This window comes from Manis javanica, chromosome 2 (assembly GCF_040802235.1).
Source record: "Manis javanica isolate MJ-LG chromosome 2, MJ_LKY, whole genome shotgun sequence".
Taxonomy (NCBI): domain Eukaryota; kingdom Metazoa; phylum Chordata; class Mammalia; order Pholidota; family Manidae; genus Manis; species Manis javanica.
In genome coordinates, this window is record NC_133157.1 from 219,188,445 (window position 1) to 219,203,581 (window position 15,137).

The 15,137-nt window shown below is 47.5% G+C and overlaps 1 protein-coding gene across 11 annotated transcripts in view; it reads right to left on the minus strand.

Moving 5' to 3' along the window:
• Positions 1-470: 470 nt before the first annotated feature.
• The window catches only part of LOC140848047 (uncharacterized), a 91,583-nt gene continuing 76,916 nt past the window's right edge, over positions 471-15,137 (minus strand). For 3 of the 11 annotated variants that reach the window (XM_073230188.1, XM_073230179.1, XM_073230186.1), the window contains one exon: positions 471-13,971. Coding sequence is in view for 1 of the 11 variants with exons in the window: in XM_073230178.1 (XP_073086279.1) it covers positions 519-652 (134 nt within the window). In the remaining 10 variants the exon portion in view is untranslated. The remainder of the gene's footprint in view (positions 13,972-15,137) is intronic. The other 8 variants (XM_073230178.1, XM_073230185.1, XM_073230193.1 and 5 more) reach the window with 6 other exon arrangements.

Here is a 15,137-nt window from a genome sequence, read left to right on the forward strand (position 1 = left end):
GCCATGTGATCTATGATGCATTGTGACCATGGAACACAAGCAAGCATAACACAAGCAGAGGCTTGGTCAGCACTTGCACACAGGGTCTTGACCTTTTGGGATGTTCCCCCTGGAAGCCAGCCCCATGCTGTAAGGAAGCTCCAGCTAGAATTACCTACCCATCAGTAAGCCCACATGACAAGAGAGCCCAGAGGATGAGGGACCCTCCTGGACACTGTGGCCCACTGAATGATGTCGACTACTCCATGTGGCACAGAAGGACCACCCAGATCCTGAGAGCCCCTGTGTCAATCTGGGGGACAGTAGAGTCTAGCTTGCTTCCCCATAAGCCATAGGGGAATAGGATAAACAGACTTCTGGATGGGCTCCTGTGGAGACCAGCTCCACAGTCCAGCTGAACCTGAGAGGACTAGGCAGGATATTAAGAAAAATACATAGATGGATACAAGAAAGACACAGAAACCAAACTTGGGATCAGGTGGTTCACTGACTGCTGGTGGCAGAACAGTGACACAGTTTTATTTCTGAGCACAGCTTATATACATAGGCTCACAATGATGCCACTTCCGGGCTGATCTCATATCTGGTGTTGTCACTTCTGGTTCCGGTGATCTCACTTCCGGCCCTCCACAGGCTCCAAGCTGTCCTTCACCTAAGAGACGATCATGAGGAAGAACACTGACACTCGGCTGAGGCCTTAAGGGCAATGCTAATCTGAATCAGGAGTCCGCTCTGAAAGGAGCACTTAGCCCTTCAGCAAACCCTGTGGGTAGCAGGAAGCAGGCAGCCCCTGAAGAATCGCAGAGTCAGACACTGTGCAGCTCTTAGTTTCTTTGCACCTGTTAGACATGTGCCATCTGAGGCCCAGGAGACACGACTGCTGGGCACTGCGGCCATGGAGGTGGATCCCCCGCTGGGGGCTGCAGCTGGGGAAGAGGATCTCCTTGCTTCTACTCAAATGGGTGGGAATGAAATCAAATAACAATGATGACAACAAGGGCCACCTTCTGGAGTTTTCCAAGCCCTTTCATCTCCCATAGCTTTCACCACCATCCTGGGGAAGAGGGTGGCAGGGTAGGGGAGAGGGCGTGAGTAAGATTCCAAAGATGAGCCAATGGAGAATGAGGGGTTAAATGACTTCCCCATGTCATAGGGACAGCAGTCACCTGTCTCCCCACAATCAGCCCAGGCCTTTCTGCAGGGCCCTCTCTCATCCGCTGCAGCTTCCAGAGGTGTCCAGGGAACCAGTGCCAGGCAGCAGGTGGCAGGGAGGGCCCCCTTCCATCTGAGTCCCGGGGAGTGGACAGCAGGTGGGTGGAGTGGGATGAGCTCGGCCGTGTTGTGTGTGTGGCCAGAAGTGTGGTGTGAGCAGCAGTGGGACAGAAAGCCTAATGAGCAAAAGGTTATGGCCCGAGCTGCCGGGCCCAGATCTCTGCTGTGAGATGCCACATTCCGCTCCCTCTGTGGCCTTTGGTTGACCCCAGGGCATTCCACATGCCCCGCCGAGCACCCACTGAGCATGCTGCTGAGCACCACAGCCCCACTGGAGATGGCCAGCTCCTTTCCTTCTAACAGTGAACTCAAGTTCAAGTGCCAGTTCTGTGCCTGCCAGTCTTCTGCCTTGTCGACATCACAGACGCTGAAGTGAAAGGAAGGAGGAGACTCCCATTTTAATAAAATTCTTCTACATACTGTAAATCCGGGGAAAAGAAATCCCAGGGCAAAATACCTCTAAAAACCGAAATCGGTCAAAGGGAGAAATAAAGTTTAAAACCCGTTCATTGCTTACAAACTGCAGTCCAGGGCCTTCTCTCCTTCCTGCTCCAGCAGAAGCAAAAGTGCCCCCCCCCCCTCTCAGGTGCCCAGGTGATTCCCCACTGATATGGAGATGAACTTCTTTCCACCCCTGAGGAATGATGCAAATGCACTAAAGCCATACTTCTTTCCACCTCTGAATGCCTAATGATATGCAGATGTACTAAAGCCAGGCGAGCTATTCTGGAAAGATTACAATTTTATCCACAGATACCTTTGAGCTCACAGGCTGGTGGAAGAGGAGGCCCTAGCATGGGAATTAATATTCTAGTCCACTTGGGTGTTTATAGTACAAGTAAATGCTTCCTGTCAAACCAGACAAGCTTTGCCTCACCTAACAGCTCACCATTTCTTTACTATGCCAGGCCTTTTACAAACTCTAAGCCTTTGTACGCATCTAGAATATTTTCCCCACATTTCTCCATCTGTCAAACTTCTTTACCTCCTTCAAAACCCTGGCCAAATGTCTGCTGCTCTGTGAAGCCCTCCTTTCTTCCCAGGCAGAGTTTGACTTCCACAGCCCTTTGGCATGATGCTTATGCACTGCAGCACTCCTGTTAATGCACCTGTCCTCCCTGTTGAACTGGATGCTCCCCCAGGTCGGCAGCAGGAGCTGGCCAAGCTAGTTCTCTCACTGCAGGTCTCTGGCTGGAAGTCCCCTTTTCAGAGAAGGCTCTCAGACCAGCCAGGTGAAGGCAAGGTGTCCTTTCTGTTTCTTGGGCCTGCTGCACTGCCCAGCCCACACATTGTTACTTTCAATGACATTCACCCTAATATTTTCCTGTAAGCTCCCTAAGGGCTCAAGTTCAGTGCCTGGCAAGAGTGGGCATTCTATAAATGCTGAATGAAGGAAAAGACTAGACAGAAGGTGGAGAAACAGTACGGGCACAATGGAGCCCTTTTTGATAAGCTAACTGGCCGCAAATGGCTGTCACCTTGGTCCAGCTCTGTTTCTCTCTCTAAACATGGAAGTTCTGCCTTCCCCTCTTCCCAGTGAGGTGAGGCAGGGTGGAGGGCAGCTGAGACCTGGCGCTCAGGAATTGCCATGCGGATGTTCACTGCATTCATTCATTCCACAGCCCTTCCCTCTGGGACCCAGAGGGTGTCAGGCCCCACCGGGAGGTGGGGGTACAGCGATGAGTAAGACACACAAGAGTCCTTCTCTCCTGGTGTTCCGAGTGGCTCATACTAAAAACACATGAGATGATCTCAATTAAGGACTGAAATAAAGACATAAAACAAGGAGTGGTGTTTTTGTGCATGTGTGTTTGAAGCAGGGACTACTGGAGTGGGTGGTCAGGAAAGATTTCTCCAAGGAGGTGACATCTGAGCTGAGACCTGAGCGATGAGAAGGAACCAGCCTGATACCTGAGGGAGTAGCTGGTGCAAAGGTACTGAGGTCAAAAGAAAGCCCGTGTGTATAAGGAAAGAAAGGCACCAGCAGGCTCTTTCTAAGGCAGAGGAAAGGGCCCTGTGCTGCTCTGCTCCCCGTCTCCTCACTCTGCTTTCCTCTCCCTCTGATCACCAGGAGTCTCTTCCTCCCCTCCCCTCACCGTAGTGTCCTTCCTTCAAGTTCTCTGCAAATGCTGAAGTATAAGCCACCACCACCACCCCCGAAAAACACTGCCAAAAGTGCTTTTAAAAGTGCCACTTATTTTAGAATTTATAAAAATATAAGTCAAGCCAGTCCCATGACTTCAAAATGAACTGGATTTTTTTGAGAGGTAACATGCCAAGAAATTGAAGCTATCCGTCACTGTCAGGGGTCAGCAGTCTTTCTCTGAAGGTCCAGGGAGTAACTATATTTGGCTTTGCAGGCCATCGGGTGCCTGTCCCAACCCCTCCACACTGCCCTTGTGAAAGCTGCTGTAGGCAAAATGTAAGTGCACAGGCATGGCCATCATTCAATAAAACTATTTACAGAAACGGCAGCAAGTGGGATTTGGTCTCCTGGCTATAGTTTGCTGATCCCTGATCAACATCATGAGGATGAGTTTCATTAACAAAAACACTTTTGTTACTTTAGTTTCTCACTGTGGGACAGACAATGGGACACTTTTCTGGTGTCCCCCGTTCTGAGCAGGCATGCTGTTCCAGAGACAGCAATGAGTAATAAACAGGGGAGCACTGGAAAAGTACTTCATCTGTGCATACCATTAGTGGAGCGACTTTTGCTTTGGGGATTCCAGTATTAAAATGTTTTTTAATTATAAAATAATTTCCTAAGGCCAAGCCTAAGTCAGCTTGGTCTTTCACAGCTGCCTGGTTCTCTTTGATAGATATAACAGTCTCCCTCGATCACAGGAAAGGAGGTGAGTGTCGTGGGGCTCCCCTGGCAATGACTGCCAGGTGGCACATACAGTGAAAGCCCATCTCTAATGGAATTGTGTGAAGCACATATAATTAGCACAGTGCAGGCACAGGAGCAGCCATGCACATTCTTCCTAAATGCCTGAGGTCTGCGCTGTGCCCCTTAGACTCTCTAACCAATCATGAAAGGGTCATGTGAAGCAGATGCAACACCAATCAAGCAGCAGGGGTTAGTTAACATTCTCAGCGGACTGGAAGTGCACCCTGTGCTCTAAGGCAGACCAGACTCTGGTCCAGGGCAGCGCTCTGGAGGGAGGGAGGATGCTGGGCTCACTGGGCTCCTGCACCCTATGCATGCCAGGCAGGTATGCCTGTGAGGACACCTACCCAGACCAAGATCCAAAACCACCCTCTTACCTGTGGAAAAGGGGCCAATGATGCACTCACAGGTTTCCACGGCTTACAGCAGCACTCTTGAAGTTTGCACTCCTGAACAAGGCTTTCAAGTGTTAACCTTTTACCGCCTATATTAAAATCTACTTGAATACACACATACCACTATGTTTATGCTGAACTATTTTATAAATTATACATAACATCACATACTTCTCTTTTATTGAAGTTGTGATTTTTAAAGATCAATTCCATTTTTTCCAGTTACTAGTTTTGGATTTTTTTTCCCATGGTGGTAAGATAAATGAGTTTTACTTTCAATTTAAAAACTGTAGCAGTCCATGAATTTTAGGCCCTAATTGTAATACTTAAAAGTTTAAAACAATTCTTAAAACATTCTTAGGAGAATTGTCTTAAAAGAAAATAAAACACATCTATTCCATTTAAAAGTTCCATCTCAACTAATAACCTTTATAAAAATGATGACCTATAATTTACAGTAGTTACAAACACAAATGCAGGAGATGAGCTGACCTCACACCATCTTTCTATCATGGCAAAATCAGGGCATGAGGTTAACCAGAATGTAGAGCATATTAAAAATGAGATAAAGAAAAGGGAAAGTTTTCCACATTTCAGTTTGTTTGCATGAAAATGCAATGCACATTGAACAGTTGGAGCGAAGGATTTGTAAGAATCAGCTCACAAATTGGTGGGTAGACAACTTATTTTTGCCAAATGAAATGGTCAAGACGGTGACATTGATTCATTGGACTGGATGTGTGTTTACAGCCCTCTGAAGAAGAGGTGCGGAGGCACAGCTCGTCCAGTTAGCTTTTGCTGCACGGAAACGGCTCAACCCTCCGTGACTTAAAGCAGCAGTGCCTGGGGCCAGGTGGGGGTCGGCTGCCCAGGGTTGGGCTCAGCTGGGTGTGCTGAAGCCCAGGTTGGATGGCGACGCTCCTCTCGGCTGAGCGTGGCTGGGACCCCTGAGCTGGGGGAGCTCTGCTCATGTGGCTTCCATCTTTCTCCCGGGACAGCAGGTTAACCTGAGGTTGTCCATCCCATGGCGATCGAAGAAGCAAAAAACGGCATGTAGAAACACTGAGTGCTTTGTCAAGTCTCTCCTACCATCCCATTTACCGAAGCAAGTTACATGGCTGAATGCAGAATCAGCAAGCAGGGAAATACACTCTTTTTGGTGAGAGAAGAGAAAGTCACAGAACAAAGGGTGTGCCTATGGGGTAGGGTGGAGACTTGGGACCATTAATGCAATCAACCATTCACACCATTGAGAAAGATGGAAAAACGGTGTGTCCCAAGAATCTGCTCTATAATCAATTGACTGACTACATGCTTGGCTAACTAGGAGAAGATTCTCTCACTTAAAGTGTGGTATAAAAAGGTGGTATCTTTTCTAACTCGGGCTTTGATATAAGATAGATCTGAGTTCAAGTGTGACTCTGCCATTCGTTGGCTGCGTAACTGTGGCCAGGTCACACTGCCTCCGTGGTGAACGTCCACTCCTCTGGCTTGTCTCTGCTGGTGACAGAATCCTGCTTTTTCTCAGGGAACTTCCTGGCCCTCAAAGAAAGATTTTTTATTTCACTATTATTGACACCGTAACTGATGACTTTGGTGAGCTCTGTGACCCTGAGGCAACTCATTCCCAGGCCCCTCAAAAACGTCTGGGGAGGTGGGGAGGGTTAGATTAGGCAGCTCTCCCTGGGATTCATCCAGCTCACTATGTCAGCACCAGAGTTAGTCAAGGTGCAGGCCTCCAATTCTTTTTTTTTTCATTTTTTTATTTTGGTATCATTAATCGACAATTACATTAGCAACATTGTGGTGACTAGAGGCAGGCCTCCAATTCTGACAAGCGAGTGAAGGTCTCCTTGCAAACGTGAAGCTCTGTTAGGCTTGTAGTAGCTTTGCAATTAAGGGTGATGCGTCTGAAGCTGAACTGCTGGACTTTGTAAGCCTGGCTCCACCCTTACAAACAGCTACCCTGGGCAACTTCTAAGCTTCTCTGTGTCTCAGTTTTCCCATTCCTAAAACAAGGACCATCATCTCTACCACACTGTTGTGAGGTTTACGTGAATTAACATGAGCTAGGTTTTCTTTCAAAATGCCCAAAGTCATTTTCCCATCAGGCTCTGTGGAATTTGACATCTGCAAACCCAGTTAGCATTTTCATTTTCTCCACCCAGCCTTCATTCACATTTTGACTGCATTTGGGTCAGTTAAATCAGGTTGGACTCTGCAAAATCCCAAGTATCAGAGGGCACTGCCATCTAGACTCGCTGACCTATCCTTTGGCCCTTACACACTACTAACACTTATAGTCAGGGAGAAGGCAGAAAGAGAAGTCTGGCCTGGGAATTATTTGCTGCAAACAAAGTAAACCCTGAGAATGTTGGGGGTGAAACCTTCATTCCCACATCTTCAGGGAGCAGGGCCCCACCACACTTCCTCAGGGACGGGGCTCTTCAACCCCTCCCTTCCCTTGGCCACCCTCCAGCTTCAGGTGATGTTCATCAGTATCGACATTTCCCATGCCTCTTGCCTTTTTAAAATCCATTTGGCACAGTTACAACCCCCCATGGATGCTACAGGGGTTCCCAGGCACATGATCCTGCTTCCTCCCAGAGTTGTGTGTACAGCAGGAGACCTAGAACAATCTTAACCATCCTGAACTCCTTCCGCAGCATCTGGAACATCCTGGTGCTCGGGAACTATTTGTTGGAAGAAGGAGAAATTGAATGGAGAAGTGTCACCATTGTCTTCTGTCAGCAGGTAAACATTAACAGGAACATTTGGGCGAGGAGGGTTTCCTGTTTAGAGATGTATGTGGGCATCTCTGCAAGAAGTCTCAGGATAACATGTAACTCTGAATGTTGGACTTAAAATGACTTTGAAGATCTTTTAATCCGGATCCCTCATTTACCTATGGGGAAACTGAAGCCCAGAGAAGCTAAACATGTTCATAAGGCAGCAGAGGGATGCAGGCAAGCAAACCCATGTTCTCCAAGCAACTTTTAAAAAGCTGGAAATTTGTTTTCTTTTCCTGGAGAAGATGGCATCAATGGAGTTGTGAGCACTGATTTTTTTTTTTTTAATATCTAAAGGGTGAGTGTAAGAAGAAGAACTTCTTAGGAGAACAAAAATGCCCATAAATGAAAGGGTTTCCCCCAGACGCAGGGAGTACTCTGGTGCTGTCAGTGCCCAAGCACAGACTGAGAAATGACTTCTAGGGAGAAAAGAAGCATCTAAACAGGGGCAGGGAAAATGCTGAAAATAAAGACAGGAATACCTGTGTTGAGAGGATTTGGAGCAACTGGAATTCTCAGACACTGTTTGCAGGGGAGGTAATGGTATAATCACTTTGGGAAACTGGTTGCAGTTTTCAATAAGGTTAAATTTGCATCTACCCTATGATGGAACAAATTTACTCCCAGGAGTAGTCTCAACAGAAATGCACCTGCACATTTCACCTAAAGACATACACAAGGTGTTCCTAGCCAATCACACATGATAATCCCAAATTGGAAACTATACAACTGCTCATTATCAATAGAATGAATAAATAAATGTTACTGTATTCACACAATGGAATACTATACAGAAGGAACCAGAAAACTTTTAAAGGGCCAGAAGTATTTTCAGCTTTACAGACCACACAGCTGCCCTCCACCTCAACTTTCACCACTGTAGTGTGATGCGCCCACAGACATACACAGAGATGAGTGGATGTGCGTGTGCTTTTGCAGAGAAATATTTTATTTATAAAAACAGATGAAGATTAAATTCGGTTGTCTCTAGAATGCCAGTCCCTGCAATACGGTAACAAGAATGGCCATTCTACAGACTATCGAACAAATATGGATGAACCTTGCAGGCAAACTGTTGGACAAAAGAATCCAGACCTGAGTATGCACATTATGAGTCCATTTTGATAAGGTACAGACACAGACAGAGCTACTCTGGAGGGTGTCGGACGTCGGAGAGCTAGTGGCTCCGTCACAGCGCGAGTGTCCGGCAGGGGAGCGGGGAGAGTTCTGAGATGCTCTTGCTTACCTGGTGCTGAGCACCTAGTGTGCTCAGGTTTTGAAAATTCATCAAGGTGAACAGTAATGATATGTGTACTTTCTGAGTGTATATAATATTTTCAATTAAAAAAAGGTTTCCAATGAAAAGTTTACAAATAATTAGGAGCAGGGCAGCTGTGAGCTTCTGAGTCTCTGATTTACTACTAGACCCTGGTCACAAAGTCAGATAATAACAAAACTGGGACTGAAACCCAGGTCTCCAGCTCCTAGGAAGGAAAAGGAATTGATCCTGAGTGAACATTTCCCGTGTGCAAGGCACGTGTAACGTTCAATCCTCACAGTAACTCTGAGAAGGAATTATTTTGGTCATTTCTGCAGATGAGAAAATTGGGGCTCAGAGGAGGTGTAAACTGAGCTAGGACCATACAGCTAGTTGGCAGCAGCAGAAATGTCATCTGAGCCCAGGCCTGACTCTGACCCCTTGTTCTTAAGCTATTCCATAGGATTCAAATGCAAACATGGTAGTTCTTACATGAGCATTGCATGAGTATAAAAATAAAAGTACACCCTATGCTAAGAAATATTATCCAGCTATCATTGGCTTCAACTGCCAGCAGCCAGGCTGCTAAATCTTACGAGGGGATGACTGTGCTGGCTGTGCCCAGGCAAACACTAGCCACGGGCACAGCCAGGAAGATGCAGACCAGGACCCCAAGGGCATTTTTCTAGGTTCTCCCTCTTAAGCAAGTGCAGGAAGGAAAAGAAGGAGAGTAGACGGAGAGCAAGGTAACAAATTAGGAAAGGACAGGGACAGCCCAAAGATCAGCAGTGGCCTGGGTTGCTGGGGGCTCATGAAGAGGGATGAACAGCGTGGAGGAGTTTTAGGTGGTGACACCGTGTGACACTGTGCTAGGAGATACGTGTCATCGTACATTTGTCCAAACCCGTATAATGCAGATACCAAGAGTGAATATAACTGGACTTCAGTTAGTAACAATGCACCAAATGATATTGGTTTATCATGTGGAACAAATGTGCCACACAAAGGGGAGATGTTAAAATAGGGGAAACTGTGGGGCAGGGACAGACTCTGTGGGAACTCCCTGTACTTCCCACTTCATTTTTCTGTAACCTGAAACTTCTCTAAAAAAATTAAATCTATTAATTTTTTTAAAGGCATTAGGTGATTTCATGGAAAAAACTGGTCTGGGAACATGGAGCCTGCCTTTCTAGGTCGGCCAGAGTCTTGCAACAAACACTCCTGTGCAAGCAGTGTGGCTTCTTCTCTGGGGCTGCCTCCGCCCAGGCCCACTCAGCGCAGGCTTTAGGACCAGAGGGTTGATGCAAAGAAAATGTACACATAGACGCCTAACAAACATTAGTGAGGTGCACTTGGAAAATGGGCCCCTTGCACAAAACCTTTAACCTTGCCAAGGCTTGTGCTGTTATAGAGTGTGGGGAAGACAGACGGAGCCCCAGGGGCACCTTCACGCTTCAGGAAGCCATCAGGGACTCGGCCACAAAGCTGCTCTGAGGGTTCATGCTCCACATTTGGAGCACCCTGGCCTGCCGGGTGCACCACCTGTGCCCAGCTTTGGCCTCCTTCCTTATCACACGGCTGCAACCAGCTCTGGCTGCCCTTATACCCTCGTGGCCAGTCTTTATTTTCAGGAAGAAAGCTTTTACGAACTTGGTGCCTCTCCAGAGTGCCTGGCTCCTGTGTGTGCCGTATCATCTCAGTCACTTTCTTCCGTCGGCTGACCTCTTCTCAGTCACAGCATCCGACAAATGCTTATGAAGTAATCATTATGTGCCGGCCCCTGCAGGCAGCTGGGCCTCGTCCTCTGGAAGCTGCCTCTTGGTAAAGAGGATGATCATGGGAACAGCAACAAAAAGGCTGAATTGGAGCCGAGTCTCGGAGAGCAAGTGGGTAGCTGACCAGGGAGCACAAAGTGGGCAAGGGTGGGAAAGACCCCTGTGTGCTGGCGGAAAGGCTGGTGCTCTGGGGTGCCTGCAAGCAGCTACTGCCTGGAGGGAAACCATGAGCTCCTGCAGCTGTCTAGTCCCAGGGCGTCAGGCATGGAGGGAGAGGAAACCTAATCCTCTTATCGGATCAGCAGAGACCAGCCCCGCCTCCACTTGGATCCGCTCCATCCCTCTCCAATTCATCAGCAGCTCACCACCCGGGGTGTGGGAAGCACGCCTGCTGTTTGTCCAGGCTGGACTGAAGTCACATGGGTGCCCATGTCTGCTTATCACCTGTTCCTATTCCATGATTTATTAGGGTAGGCTGGCCACTTTGGGCTCCTCCATCACCATCTTGCAATGTGTCTGTAGGGAAGATTTGAGTGCAGGAGGTTTTATCCAGGTTCATGGCTTTGGGGGAATATAGGAACATCCAAAATTACATACAGCATTGTGTTAATACAGGCATTTTTCCTAGGGAGAGGCTCCCAAGCTTCCATCAGAGCTTTTAGGGGCTCTGAAACCCTTTATGCTGGAATGACAGCCAAACAAACTCTCCCCGGAGTTGTGACCTCCTGTCCCCAAGAGCATAAATACAATAAGGGACAGCACTGAGGCTGGCACTGAAATGTGATAGTGGCTGTAGCCAGTTCTATGTCCAATCAAATGAATATTCATTTCAAAACACTTTGTTTGCTAAAATTCAAACTAAAACAAAAATCGTGATCTTTGACCATACTTGACATACACAGTGTATCCATTATAATAGCAGTTCTAATGGACTTTTTCTTAAGTATTTGGGTGTGTTTTCATATTTTATTATCTTTTTTACTTACCAAGGGGTTTTCTCTGATACCCTAATGCGCAAATGAAATGAGGGCATAGGGCAACCCAAGAGACTGGGTTTCTGTTTGTCATAAAATAAAATCAATAAATCACTTGCAAGGCCTCTAATAGATTCAGCGTATATAAGCTACTACTTCGCTATGACATTATTATGTCATTTACATTAAAGGAAAGCTGATCTCATGAACCTAAGAGGTTAAAATGTTTTTGGTTGGTTTCAGGGTTATGCAAAATAAAACATGAGCCAGGATTTTTAAAAAGTAAAATTAACAAAATGTTAAGTATTAGTGAATGCCAACTGTAAGTCTGTCACCGATATATTATGCACTTTGCAATATATGACCAGGACATCAGCCCCAAGGAGGTAAGCAGAGAAGGTTGGGCCCAGCATCTGTTCTAGAAGGAAACCAGGGTCTCAGGCAGCTGTAAAGGTGGCTGAGGAGCAGGGACGTTAGAACCGAAGTTCATAAACACGGAAATGAAGCAAAGAGCATGGTCATGGGACCCAGTTATTAAAATGCAAACACTGTACGTGGGGAGAGAAGAAGGGAGGCAGCTGAGAAGAACTTAAAATCACCACACTCCAGCCACCTACCATGGGTGGCGTTTTTTTCTAAGTTCTTTCCACGGGTCCTTTCTTCATGAGTTATACACTGAGCCTGTGACCACTGTGCAGATGCAAAGTAGATACATTCACATATCAGAAGTTCTGGGGACTACAGACATTTCTGGGTATGGCACAGTGGCCCTGGTTGCCATCTGACAGCTCAGTTTCAAACAAAGTTGACATCTTTATTGTACGCAAATTGCTGCACGTGGGACTATTGACGATCTGAGCCGTTCCCACAGTCCCTTGAGCCAGGTTTATGTAAACTGGGCTCCACATCCCTGACACCCTCCAATACAAACAGTTCTGACCTCATGGGCTTCCATACTGAGGTTCCCTGTAAGATTTCCACTGTTAGAGTAACTTCTTAAAAAATTTAAAGACATAGCTCTACTGTGCTTTCCAGACTTATTATTTTATGAAAAATATGTGGATTGCAGCAACGACAGCATTGGCACTAAATAAGCTGGTCACAAGCAGCAGCTCATTAAGCCAAACAGACACACTTCAGACTTGAGCCAGGGCTCTGTGTGTTCAATTACAGGAGGGAAACAGACACAAAAAGCTGTGTGTGTGTGTGTGTGTGTGTGAGGGGGTGGGGGGTCAACCCCACAGACCCCAGCTGGGTTTGCAACTTGTAAATATCTGTCAGAAGAATGCTTTTTTTTTTTCATCTCCACTTCCCATCAGCCAAAATAGGTATCATCCACAGACTGGGAGACAGCTGAACGGCAGATGTGTGTGTGTTCATGCGCGTGCTCTTGAATCAGGGTAGCATGGGGGCAAGTAATGGAGAAGACATTGCAGGCAGCTGTGACCACATGAGAACAACCAGGATTTGGAATTGGGAGATGAGAGTCTGGCAGTAGTTAGGTACATGACCAAGAGCAGGTCACAACCCCTCATGTGCCTTGGTTTCTTCATGTGTGAAACGAGGTTAAGAGTAATCCCACCTGGGGATGTTGTGAGGGCCAGTCCTGCATTCCTCATCTTTGGGTACCAAAGACCACATCCTACAGTGAGATGCAGAGACCAAGGGTATAGTTTCTGCCCTGCGGGAGCTCACAGCTCAGAAAATAGACAATTACAGAACAATGAGATGGGCAGGGAGCAAAGCAAACTCAGGTGCCATGGGGCTGCAGAAGGAGGAGGCCAAGAAAGCGGAGGCTGCCCACGCCCAGCCCACAGGGCTTGCCCTTGCCCTTCCTTGTCCAGCTCCTCCCACCAGAGCTGCCTGCACTGCCTTGCCTGGGAGCTTTCGCCGGAGCCCATCTGCCCTGCAAGCGGGAATGAGGAGGAATTAGGAACGCCAGTGGTGTCCGAGAGCCTCTCTGCCACCGGAAGGGCTACGCCCCATGTGGGCATCCTCCCAGTTCCTCAGAACTCCCCCAGGGACTGAGGCCAGGTGCCCACAAGACGACTTGCTGAGACACGCTCCCTTCGCTGACTCCTTCCCCTCATTTCACTTCTCCACGCCCTTACCCATACTTTCTGTGATTATTTCCCAAAAAACCCCCGGGTGCTCAAATCCTTATCTGGGGCCTCCTTCTGGGGAAGCCCACCACAGGTGGTAGGCGCCCAACCCCGCCAACGAAGAGCCGCGAGACAGCATCTGGGAGGAAGCCATCTGAGCTGAGCCCACGAAATCCTGGCAAACACACCTGACTAACCGTCACCGTGGGCACGTGGAAGGAGTCAGGATTGGGGCCATCAGTGTAAGGGGAAACGGACCGAACCACGGGCCTGAGACCAGTGCAGGTCCATGAACAATCTGCTGCTGGTCCAGAGACAGAAAGTGACAGTGAGCATTTGTCTACAACAGATCAGAAATTCAACCACACCAGCAAACCCTCATGACAGACGGCAGGAGAAGCACGTGTTTAGGGGAGGTCGAGTTCCCTTCTTCACCATGTTTTTGTCTGTTTGCTTTGTCCACAAGCTAACCAAGTGGTGCTTTGTCCCAAGTCTCTTTGAGGGCAAGTCAGCCTAGAGAAAAAAATACAGCACACACACAGTAGTTGCTTTAGAAAATTTTTAAGCCTGTAAGTGAACAACCATTGATATTTGAACCCAGAGCCTCTGTACTTATACTTTCTCATCGGAATTCAAACCCAAGTTCTCACCTCCAGAAAACATACCCCCATATCCTCCTTCTCCTCCCTGTCTCCTTCCCACCCTTTCAAGACAAGTTCTTGAAAGAATGATCCTCTATCCTTAACTTTATATGCATTTACCCCTCAAATTATCTCGCACTGGCTCCTGCCCCAACCTGCCTGTGAAACCGCTCTGCCCACGTCTCTAACAGCCGCCTGGTCCTCCCAGGGAATGCCCCATCCTCAGGCCTGCGGAGTGCTTGCCTTCTTGGCCACGGCAGGTGCTCACCGATGCTCCTGCTCCCTCCTCCCTTCCTTGGTTCCCATGACATCACAGTCTCCCCATTCCTTCCTCCACCTGGGTGGCTCCACCTCAGCTGGCTTGCCAGTCTCCCTTTTCCGGCTGTTTCTTCCATGTGGGTGTTTTCCAGTATTCTTCCCCACATCTTCTGTTCTCACTATGTACACTCTTACTGGGTGATGGAAACATTTACAGCAGGTTCAGTTATCATCCACATGCTGATGTCTCCTAGAGACATGCCCATGGGTCTAGACTACAAGGCCAGTCATGTGGTTCTAGAGCTAAGAGCCTGCTTCTCCTCCTTGATCTCTGCATGCTTGTGATGATAATGGAACACACTTATCCACCTCTTTCTACTCAGCAGGCACCTGGGGAAATATATCTCTACCAGGGCCTGCCAAGATTTAGGTTTGCTTTTCCTCTCTGGGCAAAGTGAAGCACTGGTTCTTTTTTCTTCAGTGTGATACAAAATGCAAGCTATCAAGAAACAGTGACAGGATATACCCGTACATACACTGCAGCATTACTTACAATAGCAAAGATATGGAAGCAACCCAACTGCCCACTGGTAGATGAATGAATAGACAAAGAAGATGTGGTACATATACACAATGGAATATTACTTAGCCATAAAAAAGGAAATACTGCCATTTGCAACATGGATGGACCTAGAAGGTATAAGCCAGGCAGAGAAAGACAAATGCCATATGATTTCACTTATATGTGAAATCTAAAAAACAAAACAAACAAAACTCCAA